Below are 18,767 nucleotides of genomic sequence, written 5' to 3'. Positions count from 1 at the left end.
ATGCAAATAGATCTTCTTCTCTTCAGGAGCAGAGAATTTCAGAGGAGAGAGAGAGAAAGAGCCAAAAGAAAAGCAAACAATCAAAAAATCAATATGTGTGCTTTTAAGTTTGCCGGCATTTTTTAGAGGAGCGTCAGTATCTTCTAAGCAAACAGCCCCTCTGTGCAAACAGCCTCTCTGCTCACATCTCCTCCGTCAGGCGCAGAGAACGTCAGAGAGAGAGAGCGAAATTAAAGCAACAATCAAAAAATCAATACGTGTGCTTTTAAATATGCCGAGCACCGCAATAAAGCGGCATTTTTTTAGAGGAGCGTCAGTATCTTTTAAGCAAACAGCCTCTGTGCAAACAGCCCCTCCGTCAGGCGTAGAGAATGTCAGAGAGGGTGAGAGAGAGGCAGAGACAAGCAAACAATCAAGCTCAGCGGGATGCATATCTTATAGCATTGAGGAGTTTTAGTTAATATGTAATACATGCTCTGATTGGGTAGCTTCTAAGCCATCCGCCAATAGCATCCCTTGTATGAAATCAACAGGGCAAACAAACTGAGGAAGCGTGTAGCATAAATTAAAAGACCCACTGTCTGCAGAAATCCGCGAACCAGCGAAAAATCTGTGATATATATTTAGATGTGCTTACATTTAAAATCGATAGAGTGAAACCGCGAAAGTCGAAGCGCGATATAGCGAGGGATTACTGTATATATATATATATATATACACATATCTCCTTTGGGGTGCTAGAAGCTGTTGCTGGGGGTGCCAGAATCCACTGAGGAAGAAAAATTTAAAACATTATTTGTACAAAATCTTAATTTATCTATCCATTCGTAAATAATTAAATGGGCAGGCTATTTCGTATCAGTGCAATATGCTGCTTGTTAAAACGGATGACTCATAATCTTACGTGCACTTAGTGCTGTTCAAGTTCTATTTAAATTTTAAATATAAGTAATTTTTATTTGGTCGACAGAAATATGTTTAGTAGGAATGAAAGTTAAATTTAATCATCATTGCATAAATTTTTCTTCACCATAGAAATTTAAAGACTAAATCCAACTTCCATTCCTACCAAAGATATTTCTGGCAACTAAATAGAACCTACTGTAGTATATCCAAATTCGAGCTATTGAGCTGTCGCCTGCCTGCCTGTATCACCCTCGCTTCGCTCTTACTTTTTTTCCGTTCATTTAATCTTGGCTAGTCGCGGAAATATTATAACATGGAAGGAGGATTACACGAGTATGGCTTTACCAAAACAATCATTGATGTCGAATAAAGTATCTATGATTCCTAAAGCTTAAATTGGTGATCTGGTTTTCTGCGTTAACCTCATATTTTTTCATACTTCTTCCCAAACAGGGGTTGCGATAGTAAAATGAATCATTAAGCTGATATATATATATTGAATATATTGAAATAGTTTTACTATCAAATAATGCAAACAGTACGCGGCACGTGCTTCACCCGAATTCTGGGCTCATCAGGCAGTACACACGCACTGCACCCACTCTCGCGAATCGAACCTAAGACGTCAGCGCTAAAGGTGAAGCCTCTCATGTTGCGCTATGGTGTGTGGGTCGTTTATTTGACAGTATTGTAGATCGGGGGGATATATATATAACTTTTGAGAATGCAACGTATAGTTTTGTCCAGGAGGAAAGCAATGTTGCCTCAAATCAATGGCAACCTTTTGTAGGGTGTGTCCCTGAGACTTAATAATTGTCATCACGAAGCAGAGCCTTACTGGAAATTTGAGGCATTTCAATTCAAATGGGAGATCAGAGGGTATAACGGTGATGCCAGCAATACATTCAAAGTGTGGCGCTCTGCTTTTTCTGTGTAGCTGCCTTCACACAGCCTCTCCGCTGCTTTATAAACGAACGCCATAGAAAGCCATCACCTTGTAAATTGTGTAATGCATTTTTTGAACAGGTTTGATGCATGGAAGTGATCACTGCATCATGCTCAGTAAGTTCTCGTGAGCTGCTATCTTGTGTGATGTTGCGATGTCTACGGCTTAATTTAATGTTATCTAAGATCCGGTACTTAAAAGTTTCTGGCTGCACTCCGGTTGTATATACGAAGCTGCGCAAGCTCACTTTTGAGAATGCAAGTATAGTTGTCCACGAGAAAAGCAATCTTGCCTGAAATCAATGGCATCGTTTTGTAGGGTCTGTCTTTGAGACTTATTACTTGTCATCGCGCAGCTGAGCCTTACAGGAAATTGGAGGTATCTGAATTGCAATGGGAGATTAGAGGGTATAAAGGGGGCGCGAGGAATACATTGAGTGTGGAGAAACTCTAGAGACAGCGTGTGTATTAACTTGTGGATTTTTCTGTGAGTATTTGGTGGGAGTGTGATGAAGTTGCTCGAAGACGCGTAGCATGGATCTCAGCTCAGAGCGAAATGAGGTAAATGGGAGGGGATATGATGACGTGACTCCCCCAACTGCGTTAACTGTCAATCCCCCACAAACACAGTCTCTCGGAATTTGCATAAGCACATCCCTTCACCTACAATTTTAACTTAGTTACAAAGTGATCAAAACTCTTGTTTATATCCTGCGTCCTCTCATTAAACTTATATCCCGCATTACCCGTGGGCATGAGAAACACCAGCGGCACCCTATCTATTAACTTAATTTAAAGTTTAGGTTTACACCTTTCTTTCCGAAGTAGCAGCACTCATTAATATGGTAGTATATGTCACTCGCTCGCTTCTTATTGTTTCGCTGCCTTCTCAATTATATAATGCATGTTTTTATAATGCATGTTTTCTTCAGCGCGTTTTGGAGCTCTTCCTGGTTTTCTACATAGTGCGTTGACAGTCAGTTCACGTGATTACGTGCGAGGCGTGATGATGTCACACGAAACTCCGCCCCCCACGGAACTGGCTGAACTCCATTACAGTAAATGGAGAAAAATACCTTCCAGTTATGACCATTACGCGTAGACTTTCGAAATGAAACCTGCCCAACTTTTGTAAGGAAGCTGTAAGGAATGAGCCTGCCAAATTTCAGCCTTCTACCTACACGGGAAGTTGGAGAATTAGTGATGAGTGAGTGAGTGAGTCAGTGAGTGAGTCAGTGAGGGCTTTGCCTTTTATTAGTATAGATATAGACCTGTCAGTAAGTACCGCAGAAGACTGATGCTTCTCCAAATTAGGTCTTTTCAGACACTGAGCCGATGGTGGTGACATCCTATTTATATCAGGCCTGGAGGAAGGAGCAGGTTCAAAGAGATGGTATCCAGAAATTATGTCACAGTTCTTCATGCCATAGTCTAAGGGTGAAGTGAAATGAAAGGCATTAGGAGTTGGTTCCAATACTGAACTCGGGTGGAATTACAAGACAACAAGCCCTGAAGTTGTCTTCCATTCATGCGTGTGTGACTCTATCTTTTTATCTGTCTATATATATTTGTCATCATCTTAAAACACTTAACGTACTTTACGGCAGTGTGGCGTGTTATTTTCACATTTCTTCTGTTGGATCATTAGCAGTTCCTGTTCTAGCAGTTGATTATCTGTGATGTGCTGTTTTGTGCAAATAATAGCAATCTAACACTGATGACTGGTGTGTAAATTTCATGTGGCAAAATTATACATAAATATGATCAATATTTGAAATGGACATTAAAGGAGGTCTTTTGAGAAAACCGACCTGTCGTCAAAGGTCACATGTATAATATATTTTGAATACAGATGACACAGGCCGTATTAAAAATAATCAGTTGATACCCCTGCTATACACAAAACCATGTTATTCTGTTCATGATTAGAACACTTTCGGGTCATTTATGAATAATTTAGTGCCATCTCCAGCCCACCATAAAAAACCTCACATTGGTTCCATTCCATCTGCACTAGTGTGGTGCTGAGGTGTCACCCATTGCATGGCTGCACTCGGGCCCTAATCTGGGATCCTGAGTTGGTTTGTCATGTGGTGGGTGTTGTGATGCGCTGTATCAGCGCCTGCTCCTAACCTCTCTCCTCTCTCTCTAGTGCCATGTTCCCCACAAAAATCTGGTGATGAAAAACAATAGGGTGCATCTGTCTGTCAAGAACACAATTGCCAACATCCAGATTTATTTTGTGTATTATTTGGACTGGTTGGTATTTTTATTATTTTCATTATTTGTTTTCAGTTATTCATGTGCTGTCATTACATATTTTTTTTTTTTTTTTCAAACTTTTGGCCCAAAACCTAAAAATAAAACAAAGTATGATGTGCTAGTGAGGGAAAGAAAAATCAGTTAGATTTAAAACTTGACTACACATTGTTTTTGACTTTTACTTGTTTTTCTTTTTTCTGATTTATAAGCTTTGACCCTGGTGTGTTTTTGACTACTCTGAATTTCTTGATTGAAAGCCCTTTATTTCTTAGGTTCTTAAAATTCTTTAAACTTTATTTGGACCTATCCATTTAATTTCCATTGTTAATCCTCATGGCCTCCCAGAAACTCTGTCATGAATGGTTTTCTACGTACTCCCTAATGCAATGTGTGACCACTGACTGTTCTGATAGTTTGATCCAACTTTGGAGCATACATTTAGCCTGAGACAACCACTGGTGCTACTTTCAGGTGACCTCAAATTCACACTTACCTTTCAGAAACAAATTCAGTCATGTAACAAGAAACTTAGCAATGGGATATCAGTTTAAGAAATAAAAGAGATATTTTTTTTGTGGTTAAATTCAGTCATGATTTTTTCCTTAGGCCGTCACTGAAGGCTTAAAAAGACTTGATGGCCCACTACTCCTGTATCTTTTAAGTAACTCCCATTGCCAATTTCTTTCCATCATATGTTACTTTTTTTACAGGATTTACCCCTCTAAACAGGATTTGCCTCTACTTGTGTTCATTTTAAAGCTTTTACCGTTCTTTGTTTTGAATTTCACAGTGAAAATTGTGTTGACAAGAGCACTGATGATCACAGCGGACATCTTAGCCAGCTTTGCCCTCATCGTCCTGGTCTTCGGCTTGGAGTTTGTAAAGTTTCTCAAAGAAGAGCCCCATATTAAATTGAGAATGTGTTACATGGCAGGATTCATATTTGGGGTAGGAGGTAGGATGAAGATTAATTCCAATTAAGTCATAGTTTGTAAGCAAGTGGACAAGTAGTCCCCAGTAGATTGTTCATGAACTTCCCTTAACTGTAACATTTAGAGTAATTTGTGACTTAAGATTTTCCCCCTCTTTACTGCATTAATTCTATGTAATTAACTTTACCATAACACAGCTTCTCTTTCTACAATTTGCATGTTTCTCTTTTCTTGCTACAGTTTGAATTTTATTTTGTAAGTTTAATGCTACAATGTAAATGGGTTTGCTGTGTAAAACACTTTGTGATGGCATATGCTGCTATAACCATATTAATTATTGATTCATTCCGGTCTAAGTAAGGGTTGCTCATTTACTGTTGACCATTTGACTTACTATGAGGTTACCCTTTCATGATGAATAGAATACACCATTAAACATAACTATGAGGCTAAAAATAAAAAAGTTCCATCCATCCATCCATTATCCAACCTGCTGTATCCTAACTACAGTGTCACGGGGGTCTGCTGGAGCCAATCCCAGCCAACACAGGGCACAAGGCAGGAAACAAACCCCGGCAGGGCACCGCAGAATAAAAAAGTTACATTAAGATATTCATTTTATTAAATTGGATCATTGGACTGCTTAAGAATTTAAGACAAGATAGATAGATAGATAGATAGATAGATAGATAGATAGATAGATAGATAGATAGATAGATAGATAGATAGATAAGGCACTATATAATAGATAGATAGATAGATAGATAGATAGATAGATAGATAGATAGATAGATAGATAGATAGATATTTTTTTATTTTTAAAAGCAAACTTTATTAAATAAACACAGGAATAAATACAAAAAAAAAACACAGTAAAAACTCAAAATCTTAAGTCTTACAAAAAAACACGTACACACTTTCCTAATGATGAATATTCATTTTTAAACCATTACATATTCATATTGTTCTTGGAGTATATATTTATCTAATCCCCCCCATTGTTTCCACCCTCCAATCCCACTTATTCTCAATTTATCCACCCAATTTATAAAGGAATGAAACACCAAAGTCAAAGCACAAATTGCAAATTATCTTCATCACATACACAAAGCACATTATTCACGCACCACATTTCCTTAAACTTTGCTAAATTATTTGTGGACTTATAAAAATTAAAATCCACTAATATCCTACTTTCACATACTTTTCTAAAAAATACAACAACATTTTCATTTCCACTCCCAGTAATCTTGTTTTTACGGGTCTTCCATATTGACAGTTTTGCTTGCCCGATAATAAAATTAATTAAGTTCATATTTTCTCTGGTGTGTTTTGTAATTCTAACCCCAAACACAAACACCGTGCCATTATACGGGACCCCCAGCCCTTCTACTATTCTTTCAATTTCACTAAAAAAGGTCTGGAGCCTCTCACAATACATAAATGCATGAAAGACACTTTCCCTCAGACCACAAAAGGGCAGCAATCTGAGACCCCCGGACATATAATCGATAAGAAGGAGTTCACCGCTAGTATCCCATGTACCAACCTCCACTGCAGGTCTCCCACCCTACTGGCCAATGGCGGCTTGTACAACGACCTCCATGCGGGGTTCAGTCCTTGAGGGGCTCCAAGCTTGTCTCTCCATGGTGTGTCGTGTCTTCGTGTCCTCAGCTGCTCCAGGTTGTTCACCTTCACACAAATCCTGTACAGCTGTTTCCCCGGCACTGTAGGTAGAGATAACGCCTCTAGAGAACTTAAGGCTAAAACATTAGTCTCACCATCCCTCAGTTCAACAGCCGGAGACACAGTAAGCGTTGGAAAAGGTGTTTCGTCAGTTGGCTTCAATTGTGATGAGAAAATTCCGTGCAGGAGTGTCATGGATTCCCTGTCCATTGATGATTGTACCTGCCACAGAAACTTCTCCATTAGGCGGACTGAGTGTACCCCTGTCTCCACTGCTACCACTTGTGCACTTTTCCAAGTGTAATTTTCCCAGTCAATTATGTCCTTTATTGTGGTTATTCCATGTATTATGAAATGATTAATACAATTTTCAGAAAGTCCTGTAGCAGTGCCAACAGCAGGATTGTAGAACAGTGGTTCATGAAGGACCCAAAATGTGGAGAGGTCATCACAGTCCTTTTTTATCAACAGCAGTTGCCACGCTGCTAGAAGGCTTTTATAAAACCTGGCACCTGTAAAGTCTTGATCTTATCTAAGTGGCACAGCAGTAAACTTTTCCCAAGTCCCATATGCCTGGCTTGTTTAAAGAAGAGTACGGCTAAGTTCATCCACTGGCTCTGCTCGACAGGATACAGCAGTTTTGAATGGTCTGAAGGGAAAGCAGCAATCCTGCTGGTAATGTCAATAAGTCCTTGTCCGCCTTCATCCAATGGTAAAATAGAACGCCCTTCTGTATCCAATGGGTACCAGTCCAAAAAAAATCCATGATCGCCTTCTGTATCTGCTGAACAAGCAAAGGTGGAGGTTGTAGACAAATACACTTATGCCACAGGCTGGAGGTCACCAGGTTATTAATGACCAGCATCCGTCCTCTATAGGATAACTGAGGGAGTATCCACTTCCACTTGGCAAGCCGAGCTGTAACCTTGTCCAACAGACCCTCCCAGTTCTTTTGGATGTAGTGGTCATCTCCAGATGGACTCCCAGGTACAGGAAGCCTCCAGTTGTCCACTGCAGACCCCTTCAGTCGAGGAGGACTACATCCTTCCAGTTCCCAACCAACACTGCACTACTTTTGTTCCAATTCACTTTAGCGAAGATGCTTTGCTGTAATTCCTCAGACAATCAGTTAATTTGTCCAAATCCTTCTGGCTTGTGATGACCACAGCAAGATCATCTGCATAAGCAGTGACTTTCACAGGGTCCATGTTGCAGTTGGGGATGGAGAGACCAGTCAGCACCTTCCTCAGGTGCACCAGGAAAGGCTCCAGCGCCAGAGCATATAACATGCCGGACAAAGAACATCCCTGTCTGACTCCTCTTCTGACACTGAAAGGTGCACACAAGCCACCATTGACCTTTATGATACCAGAAATGTCACTATAAAGTAAACGAATATGTTTAATAAAAGACCCCCCAAACCCAAACGCCTTCATGGCATTCCATAAAATGAGTGACTGACCCTGTCAAAAGCTTTTTCCTGGTCAAGAAAAATAAGACCAGTCTGAAAACCAAACAGTTCTGCAGCAGCCAAAATGTCCCGAATTAAAAAAATGTTATTAAAGATGGACCTGCCAGCCACGCAGTAATTCTGATCAGGATGCACCACTCTCCCTAAAACTTGGACCATCCTGTTGGCTAAGGCTTTAGAGAGAACTTTATAATCAGCGCATAAGAGAGACACAGGCCGCCAGTTCTTAATGAGACACAAGTCTCCCTTCTTCGGCAGCAGCGTGATCACGGCTCTACGGCAGCTCTGGTAACAAGCCAGTTTTAAAACTCCATTGGAACACTTCCAATAAGTCCAGGCCGATGACATCCCAGAACTCTTTATAAAACTCCACTGGTATTCCATCGATTCCGGGACCTTCCCTGTTTTCAGCTGTCCCAGGGCTGTGGTGAGTTCTGCAAAGGTCACCTCTCTATTTAGCTGTGCCACATCTGCATTGGGCAGCTGCGGTAAGTCCTGCAAAAAGGCCTGTTGGTCTTCACTGCCACCATCTCCATCTGCAGCAAACAGAAGTTCATAAAATTCGGACCACCTGCCTTATTTCACTGGGCTCTTGTGTCTCACTGCCATCGGGTGTTCTTATGCAATGTAAGATTTTACTCTGCAGTTTTTTCTCTAAACCAAAAATATTGAGTTGGTGCATCCATCTCAGTCAGTCGTTGAAACGGGCCCTCACTAAAGCCCCTGAGCTCTGGTCTCAAGCAGGTGAGCCAACCCCAGTTTAGCAGAAGTCAGGCTCGCCTGAAGCTGCTCATTTGGACCCTTCTCTAGAAGCTGTTGAAATTCAGCTATTTTAATTTCTAAAGCTGCCATTTCTGACCGCAATACTTGGGTGACATTTCTGGTATACTCCTGACACAAGGCCCGGATGTGACTCTTCCCAACCTCCCACCACTGTTGTAAGCTGGTGAACTCCTTCTTCATAGCCTTCCAGCCTCCCCAGAAATGAACAAATAACTCTTTAAAGTTCTGATCTTTAAGGAGGAGTGTGTTAAAATGCCAGTATGGACTACGGGGTCTGTAAGTGTTACAAATAAGTGTACAACACACCAAACTGTGATCAGAGAATCCAGTAGGCACAATAGAGCACACCTTAAATAAACCTAACAGGTGCTTAAAACTATAAAAATGATCGAGTCTTGCCATTGAGATCGTATTTCCACTCGTCCGCCCCCAGGTGTATTGCCGACAGGCCCCATTTTAGCCCTCCATACATCTTCCAGCCCAATGTCCTTAATTATTTTACCTAAAGCTCGTGCTGAGCGAGGGTGCGGTTCCAGCCCATTATTTCTGTCTATTCTGGTATCAAGTGTACAATTAAAATCCCCTCCTAACACCACCACTTCCTCAGGGTCACACTTGGATAAAAGATCTCCTAACTTGTTAAAGAAGTGGAGCCTCCTCACCCTCATTCGGTACACATTAATGAAAGTGACGACACTGCCTTGAAGTTTCACCGTCACTTTCAGGAGTCCCTTTCACCAGCTCATCAGTGCTGCAAACTTCTACTTGAAGTCCTCCAAGAAATAAAATGGCCACTCCAGCACTAACATTTGTCCCATTACTAAATAAAATGTCCCCCTTCCAATCTCTGCTCCACTCCCACTGATTTTGCTCATCAATGTGGGTTTCTTGTAGAAAGGTGACATTCAAGTCTTTTGTCTGATAAAATCAAACAATGCGACCCTCTTATCTGGACTTCTCCCACCGTTAATATTTAGGGTTCCTATGTGTACACTTGCCATGGTAACAGAATAGATAGATGAACACACAATGAAACACAGGGACCACCACAAAGACTGTGGAGTAGATTTAACAGGGGCTTAGCCATTAGGTGGTGTTTAGATTGGACTGTTTTCTCAGTTTACTTGTTAAATTCTTTAGCCTCACGAGCTCTTTAACATCAAACATTGCGGAGACTGCTTTGTCTCGTCGCAACCCGCGGACAGACGATAGAAAGAGGTCAATGTCAGGGAAAAATTCGGCCACATCCACCCCCTTTTTTCCGGCGGTATTCACCAAAAACTCTTTCACACTTTGAGCGCTGTAACCCCCCCTGGCTTTTAACTCTGGGGGCTCCGAGGCAGCAGACCCATCGGAGATATTACCGTCGTCGTTTTCTTCCCCGACACTCCCGCATTTGAGACGTTATCGGCCGTCTCCGCGAAGACGGAAAATCCTCCTGACAAGGACCATAGGCGGGATCCTCTCCAACGACCCCCGAGCCCTGACTTAAAACAATTTTCTTTCGTGCCCGATCTTCTCTTTCTCCTTGCCTTTTTGAGCAGGACGTTTAAATTCACTTTTTTCCTCTGTCTCGTTGCTGCCTCCCTCATCCATATCAATTTCTCCCCACACACTTTCTGCTGCAGTCGCTGTTTGATCTACCGTTTCACTACCGCCTTCATTCGGCTCATCTCTGGGCGGCACTTGATTCTCCTGCCCTTCAGCTCTAGTAGCATTTTTATTCTTATCACCTTGCGCCTCTGCGCCATCAGCCACAATTTCGTGATCTTCCACTTTCTGCCCCTCTATTTCTGTATTTGTACGGCTAGTTTTCTTGTTCCCGTGGTGTTTCTCAGGACACTGTTTAATTAAATGTGCTTCACTCCCGCACCCAAAACATTTCATTTCGTTAGAAGTGACGAAAATCACATAATCGAAACCGTCCACTCTAAACTTCATTGCCACATTTAATTCGTCATCCATTCTATTTAAAACCATAAAACTTGTCTCCTAAATGACAAGACATGTTTTAAATCAGGCGATTTACAACCTAAAGGAATGTGCCGAATTTTCGATACCAGACGCCCATGCCGCTCCAACTCTTTCGCTATAGTTTCATTTTTGAGAAAAGGCGGCGCATTTGAAATTGTTACTCTACGGGACGGGACGGCTAAAGGGGAAACCTGTACAAAGGAGCCATTAATAACCACCCCCTTCTCAACCACTGTCGGAACTAAATCCACAGAGCTCAAAAAAACCACGATATTCCCGCTCATTCGTGAAGCTGACTTAATATTGTCACATCCGACCACTTCGCCTACCGCCAAAACCCCCGCCTCTAAAGGAACAAACTCCTCCGATATAAGTTTAATCCCATGGCGGCGGCTCAAACGCTCAAGATTAGCAGCCATTGCGGCTGCCGTGGCCTAAGCCACTCAGTACAAAAACAAGTGTAGCTGTTTTCACCAAAGAAAAGATAGAAATAAGAAACTAGAAAATTAGAAGAAAAAAGAATCACCACACTCACCTCAGCGTCCACCACCAGTTCCACTCGCTCACACTCAAGACAACCACCCAGCATGCACAGCGACAGCAAGAACAGGAAGGAGATAGATAGATAGATAGATAGATAGATAAGGCACTATATAATATATAGATAGATAGATAGATAGATAGATAGATAGATAGATAGATAGATAGATAAGGCACTATATAATATATAGATAGATAGATAGATAGATAGATAGATAGATAGATAGATAGATAGATAGATAAAGGCACTATATAATAGATAGATAGATAGATAGATAGATAGATAGATAGATAGATAGATAAGGCACTATATAATATATAGATAGATAGATAGATAGATAGATAGATAGATAGATAGATAGATAGATAAGGCACTATATAATATATAGATAGATAGATAGATAGATAGATAGATAGATAGATAGATAGATAGATAGATAGAGCACTATATAATAGATAGATAGATAGATAGATAGATAGAGCACTATATAATAGATAGATAGATAGATAGATAGATAGATAGATAGATAGATAGATAGATAGATAGATAGATAGATAGATAGATAGATAGATAGATAGATAGATAAGGCACTATATAATAGATAGATAGATAGATAGATAGATAGATAGATAGATAGATAGATAGATAGATAGATAGATAAGGCACTATATAATAGATAGATAGATAATTTTTAATTTTAAACAGACCTTTATTAACAATTATAACATAATTGCAGTCAAATTAACAGTCAAAATTAATCAACATTTAATAACACAGTTTTCCTACTCATACTTTAAGACTAGACATTCATCTTCCAAGGAGCATAAAACATCATTTACAGCCCAGATCTCTCTAAATACATCTAATTGATTAATTAATTTAAAATATTCAAATTCAATTCTCAATCTCCTTTGAAGGAAGACCTTAAACATTAATAGAGCATCAGTGGTTTTCAAATCTTTATCTCGGTTTCTTCTCGTTTTTAACGTTGCCATCTTGGCCTGGCCTAACAAAAAATTGCCAAGTAAACATTGTCTTTTACAAACTCTTGACACCGGCATTCCAAAAATATAAATGAGGTTATTAAATATAATTCCCAAATCCATCAACAATAAATCAAGAAAATGCAGCAGTGGTTGTAATCTGGTACAATACAGAAATAAATGATAAACTGTTTCTTTCTGAAGGCAGAATGGACACTGATCTGTTATGCTGGCACCAATAGTTTTTAAAAATGAATTGGTGGCTACTGCCACATGTAGAATCCTCCACTGCAGGTCACCAACTCTTTTCTCAATTGGCGGTTTATATAAAGTCCTCCATGCTGGAGATGTCGTGTCATGCAGACACAGAGTGTTCCTCCACAGGGTATCAGTCATGTCTTTCAAATTAATAAAATGGGACACTTTAAGACACCAGTCATACAATTCTTTTTTTGACAAATTTTGGAAAGAAATTCCATTTATGTGATTAATTGTTAAAATGGAGTTATTAGAACTGATAAAATCTTTTACATTTGGTTTAATTGTAATTTTACATTCAGGAGGTTCTGCCTCTTTTATGAGATCTCCAGAGATATAATCCTCACACAGAGGACCTGCACCCAATTGCACTAAAGAGCCTTTAAGTTTGTTAATAATCGACCCCCCAAGACGGACAGACCTAATCCCGAGCTCACGTGCCACAGCTTCCCCAGACTTCCACTGGTTGCTGACTGGATCAATAAAGTTGGCTACTTTGGTAAAGCCTTTGTTCATTAGCAGTGAGTTTAAACTGACCGAGTCAAACTCCAAGACTGGATTCCATATTACCGGTTCTTCGAGTAACCAGAAGACTGACTCCACATTAATTCCCACTCTGTTCATTTTGGTGTGCCAAATCAATAACATGTTGCGGTAAAAGGTGGGCAGCACAGATAGCGCCAATCGCTTGACATCAATTAAAAAGAGTTGCCAATCAAAATTAAGATTTCCGACCCTGTGAAAAAGCGAATGCTAAACTCCTCCACAGTAAAGGCTGAGGGGCATACAAGAGACGCTGTAAATCTGTCAGCCTAAAAGCTTCAATTCTACTCAGAATGTCCACCAAGCCCTGACCACCTTCATCCACAGGCAGATGTATCACACTGCGTTTCACCCAATGAAGTTTGTCCCAAAAAAAATCCAGTAATATCCCCTGAATTTCTTTTAACAGCCAAACTGGAGGATCTGCACACCTAAATTTATGCCAAAGCATTGAAGCAATTAAATTATTAATAATAAGCACCCTACCCCGAAAAGAGAGCTTGGCGACCACCCATTTCCATTTGTTCAGTCTCCCCTGAATTTGGTCAATTAAACCTTCCCAGTTATCAGCTGTGGCTCCAGACTTCCCAATGTAAATTCCCAGATGTTTAAATACCTTAGAGTTCCATGTTAAACCACTTGGGAGGTTTGGGGGAGGACAGTCCCAGTTGCCCATCAGAAAGGCATTGCATTTGGACCAGTTGACCCTGGCAGATGACACCATTTGAAACACCTGTAAACAGTCCTGCAGCAGGACAACATCGTCAGATTCAGTGATGACAACTGTGACATCGTCAGCATATGCCACCACCTTAAAAGATTCAGTGGGACACACAGGCAATGACAGGCCGTGAAGACATTGGCGAAGTCTGTGGAGCAGGGGCTCTATGGACAGCGAGTATAGCATACCGGAGAGTGCACACCCCTGACGAATGCCCCTTGTAACAGAAAATGGGGCTCCCAACCCTCCATTAATTTTTAAAACACTAAACACATTCGTGTACATTAATTTAATATATCCTAGAAAGGTCTCACCAAAACCAAACCTTTCTAGAACTTTAAATAAATACTGGTGGTCTACCCGGTCAAAGGCCTTCTCTTGATCTAGTGAGACGAGACCTGCCTTAAACCCAAAAATGTCAGAAGCAGATACCAAATCCCGCACAAAGAAAATGTTATCAAAAATGCATCGTTCAGGGACACAGTATGACTGATCGAAGGCCACCAAGCAGTTCATGACAGTCCTCAGACGAAGAGCCAGCGCTTTAGAAAAGATTTTATAGTCTGAGCACAGCAGGCTGACCGGTCGCCAGTTTTTAATGTTGCAGAGATCCCCTTTTTTTGGTAAAAGAGTCAATACTGCTCTCCGACAACTCACCGGAAGTTCTTTATCCCTGATGCTCTCCACAAACACAGTCAGGAAGTCCTTACCCATGATATCCCAAAAGGACTTGTAGAATTCGACGGGAAGTCCATCGATCCCAGGGGCTTTGTTCTGATTTAAACTCCCAAGAGCACTAGTGAGCTCTCCAGCGATAGTGGCAGGTCGAGTTCTTCCTTGGTGGATGGAGTCAACTGTGGTAGGTCATTAAAGAAAATTTCTGTGTTTAAGGACAAGTCCACTGTTTCTGCAGAGAATAAGTCTTTATAAAATTTGAAGGCAAATTCCCGGATCTCCTCGGTCTCCGTCATTTCAGTCCCATCTGCAGTTTTCAGACAGTGAATGATTTTTGCCTGAGCAACCTTCTTCTCCAATGAAAAGAAAAACTGCGTAGGGGCGTCTATTTGGGAAATATTCTGGAATCTCCCCCTGACAATGGCGCCCTTCACCTGTTCATCCAGCAGGGACCTCAGAGAATCTTTTTTGTCTTTTAGAGACTCAAGCAAATTGGCATTAAAACCGGTTTCCAGTTTGGTTTGAATTATCCCAATGTCCTCTTCCAGTTCTTTAATGGCCATGGTGACCTTTCTAGAAGAATGTTCAGAATAAAACTGGCAAAAAGTTTAATTTGGACCTTGGAGACGTCCCACCATTGCTTCAGAGATGAGAATTCATTTTGCTGAGTCTCCATTTGTCCCAAAAGAGACGAAAGTGTTGAAGAAATAGAGAGTCTTTAAGAAGTTTAGTATTAAAATGCCAGAAAGATTTAAAATTACGCTCAGACCCCAAAGAGAAACGAGTGAGAGCTAAACTATGGTCTGAAAACCCTGTGGGCAGAAGACAAGAGCCCAAAATGAGGTTCAGATTGTGCCGTAACGTATAAATCCTGTCCAGCCTTGCCATGGATAACATGCCACTGGAGGCCTTGAGCCATGTGTACTGTCTTGCTGTCGGGTTCGACTCTCTCCACACATCCACAAGTTCTTGCTGATGAAGGACCGACTGCAACACCTTGACTGACCCCGGGTGAGGCTCAGCGCCATTCCTGTCCATCTCTGCATTTTCAGTGCAATTAAAATCGCCAGCTAAGAACACAACGTCCTCTGAACTGCACTCAGCTAGCACGTCTTTTAACAAAAGAAAAAAAAAACTCTCTCTTTGCCTTCATTTGGAGCGTAGACATTTAAGAAAATAATGTTTATACCCTGAATACGTGCAACGACCTTCATGAGACGACCTTTAATTTGCTCAAAACAGTCAATGGACTCCGGAGAAACGCCTTACTGAAGAGCACTGCCACCCCTGCGCTGGCACTGGAGCCGTGGCTCAGAATCGATGTCCCACTCCAGTCCCTCTGCCACTCCGACTCATTCATTGGGTCAGTATGAGTTTCTTGAAGAAAAGTAACATCTAGTTTTTTCTGTTCCAAATATTGAAAAGTACGGCTCTCTTTAAGGAGTCTCTGCAGCCGTTAACATTCAAAGAGCCCAAAGAGAAAACAGGCATTAGAAAGAAAAGAAACAGAGCAGCAATGACAAGAAGAACTTTAACTAATGAAAAGAGAGAGCTGGTGTGGAGCCATTATGTGCTGGAGGTGAGAGACTTTCTAACTTTGCTGATAACATTCTTTAACCGATTAAATTCTTTTCTTTCCATTCCCAAAGGAACAGCATTGCGCATAACTCGCTTGGCTGAAACCAAAAAAAGTTCCAGGTCAGGAAAATGTTCTACGACATTCACCTTCCTTTTGCCTTCAAGAAAATCCAGAAAGCTCAGAATGCTTTCTGTGCTGTATTCAGTTTTTCCAAGAGTGCCAGTTAAATTGTCACTTGACATACAAGAGTCACTGTCCTCACCACCCTGCTGACTCCCCTCACACTCTGGGCTAATTGTCACCTCTCTGGTACTTAGAAAACGATTCTTCAAAGACACGTCAGCCCCCTCTGTCAGGTTCATTTTGTTACTTCTCTTGGCTCCTACTCCACCATCTGAGGTTTCTTTCCTCTTTCTGGGGAGTGTCGTCCATTCTTCTTCAACATTCATTTCCTCAACAATTCCAGCTTTTTCTTCCCTAACTGCACTGCCTGAATTAGTGCCTGGTTCAGTTTCTGCCACAGCTTTGACATTTAAGAGAGGGCAAGCAGTTTCACTGTGGACTGTGGACTCAGGACTGGCCTCGGCCTGCTCATCCACCTTAGATGGCTCACAGGTAGCAGCGTCAGCATTCAGACTTTCAATGTCATCCACCTCAGTTGGTGTAGTTTCAATGACAGGCTGCATAACCTCGGCCTTAGCTTGGCCCTTTTCTTCATCCTGATTTATATTCACAGTAGAGGACTTCAACTCGGCCTTGGCCGATCCATCCACTTCAGGCATTTTTATCTCAGCTTTCTTTATTTCACTCCTTTCAACTGTGGAGCTACAACTGGGTATCTGATTATCAGAACTTCCTACAGTTGAGCTAAGAGTACCTGTGGATACCTCACAGATAACAATCTGCTGATCTTCAGCATCGGAGTCGAGTCCTCAGACTCATCCTCTACATCTGACTCACTCACTGCATTTATGTTCCCTCCCATAGCATGACTACCATCAGCTCTTTTACAGTCAACTGCTTTGTGCCCTGCACGGCCACATTTAAAACATTTCATTGAATCAGAAGATATAAACACAATATAGTCACATCCATCTACTTTGAACTTCAGAGCAACATCTAACTCACTGTAACCTCTGTTGAGGAGCATAAAAACCTGTCTCCTAAATGAGACCACATGTTTTAATTCTGGCTGTTTACACCCCAAAGGAATCATAGTAATGTCAGAAATAATCTCGCCATACCTGCGCAATTCATTACGTAGCAGTTCATTCTTCAAGAAAGGAGGAATATTAGAGATTATAATCCTCTTTGCAGGAGTTGAAAGCGGCAAAACAGAAATGAGGGTTCCATTAATGACTAGGCCTTCCTGAACCAGTTGGTGAACTAAGGCCTCTTCATTTAAAAATATCACGACAGCCTTATTCATTCTTGAAGCAGAGATAATGTTTTTACATCCAATTATTTTTCCAATTTCAGTAACACACTTCTCTACTGAAACTACTGGATCAACAATCAGCTTGATGCCATTTCTTCTGCTAAGTTTTTCAAAGCCATGTGGCAAAAGGCCTGGCTGTATCCCTCGGGACACAGCCATCCTAGCCACTTCTTTTTAAAAAAAACACTAAATAAACTTGAAATAATGACTATATATAAATAACACAGCTAAGAATTAAGAGAAATGACTAGAAAAAAGAAATAAAAGAAAAAAATGAAAAAAAGAAAAAGCTAAACTCAACTCACTCTCCTGCTAGCACAAAGGCCACTTCCACTCCAGACCAAAGCAATCGACACACAGAGAAACAGCAAGACAAGATAGATAGATAGATAGATAGATAGATAGATAGATAGATAGATAGATAGATAGATATAAGGCACTATATAATAGATAGATAGATAGATAGATAGATAGATAGATAGATAGATAGATAGATATATGAGGCACTATATAATAGATAGATAGATAGATAGATAGATAGATAGATAGATAGATAGATAGATAGATAGATAGATAGATAGATAGATAGATAGATAGATATATAAGGCACTATATAATAGATAGATAGATAGATAGATAAGGCACTATATAATAGATAGATAGATAGATAGATAGATAGATAGATAGATAAGGCACTATATAATAGATAGATAGATAGATAGATAGATAGATAGATAGATAGATAGATAGATAGATAAGGCACTATATAATAGATAGATAGATAGATAGATAGATAGATAGATAAGGCACTATATAATAAATAGATAGATAGATAGATATTTTATTTTTTTTATTTTTAAAATGACCTTTATTATGAACAATAACAAAAAATACAGTCATAAGACAAACAATCCCAATATTCAGGATATTAACAAAAAAGTCTGTATCACACAACCACCACTACTCCCCCTTTACACTCCTCCTACTCCGCTCATAAATATAATCAAAAGTTGACAATTCATTATAATACAAAGACCACCACTACTCCCCCTTTACACTCCTCCTACTCC

At 40.5% G+C, this 18,767-nt stretch overlaps 1 protein-coding gene across 1 annotated transcript in view; it reads left to right on the top strand.

Moving 5' to 3' along the window:
* Positions 1–18,767, top strand: part of LOC120530948 (claudin-16-like) — a 55,891-nt gene that overhangs the window by 24,226 nt on the left and 12,898 nt on the right. The window contains exon 4 of the mRNA XM_039755790.1: positions 4,904–5,068. Coding sequence (XP_039611724.1) covers positions 4,904–5,068 — 165 coding nt within the window. The remainder of the gene's footprint in view (positions 1–4,903; positions 5,069–18,767) is intronic.

The sequence above is a fragment of the Polypterus senegalus genome, chromosome 6, assembly GCF_016835505.1.
Source record: "Polypterus senegalus isolate Bchr_013 chromosome 6, ASM1683550v1, whole genome shotgun sequence".
NCBI lineage: Eukaryota > Metazoa > Chordata > Cladistia > Polypteriformes > Polypteridae > Polypterus > Polypterus senegalus.
The sequence above is the reverse complement of the archived record's forward strand: the minus strand, read 5'-3'. Positions and strand labels throughout refer to the sequence as shown.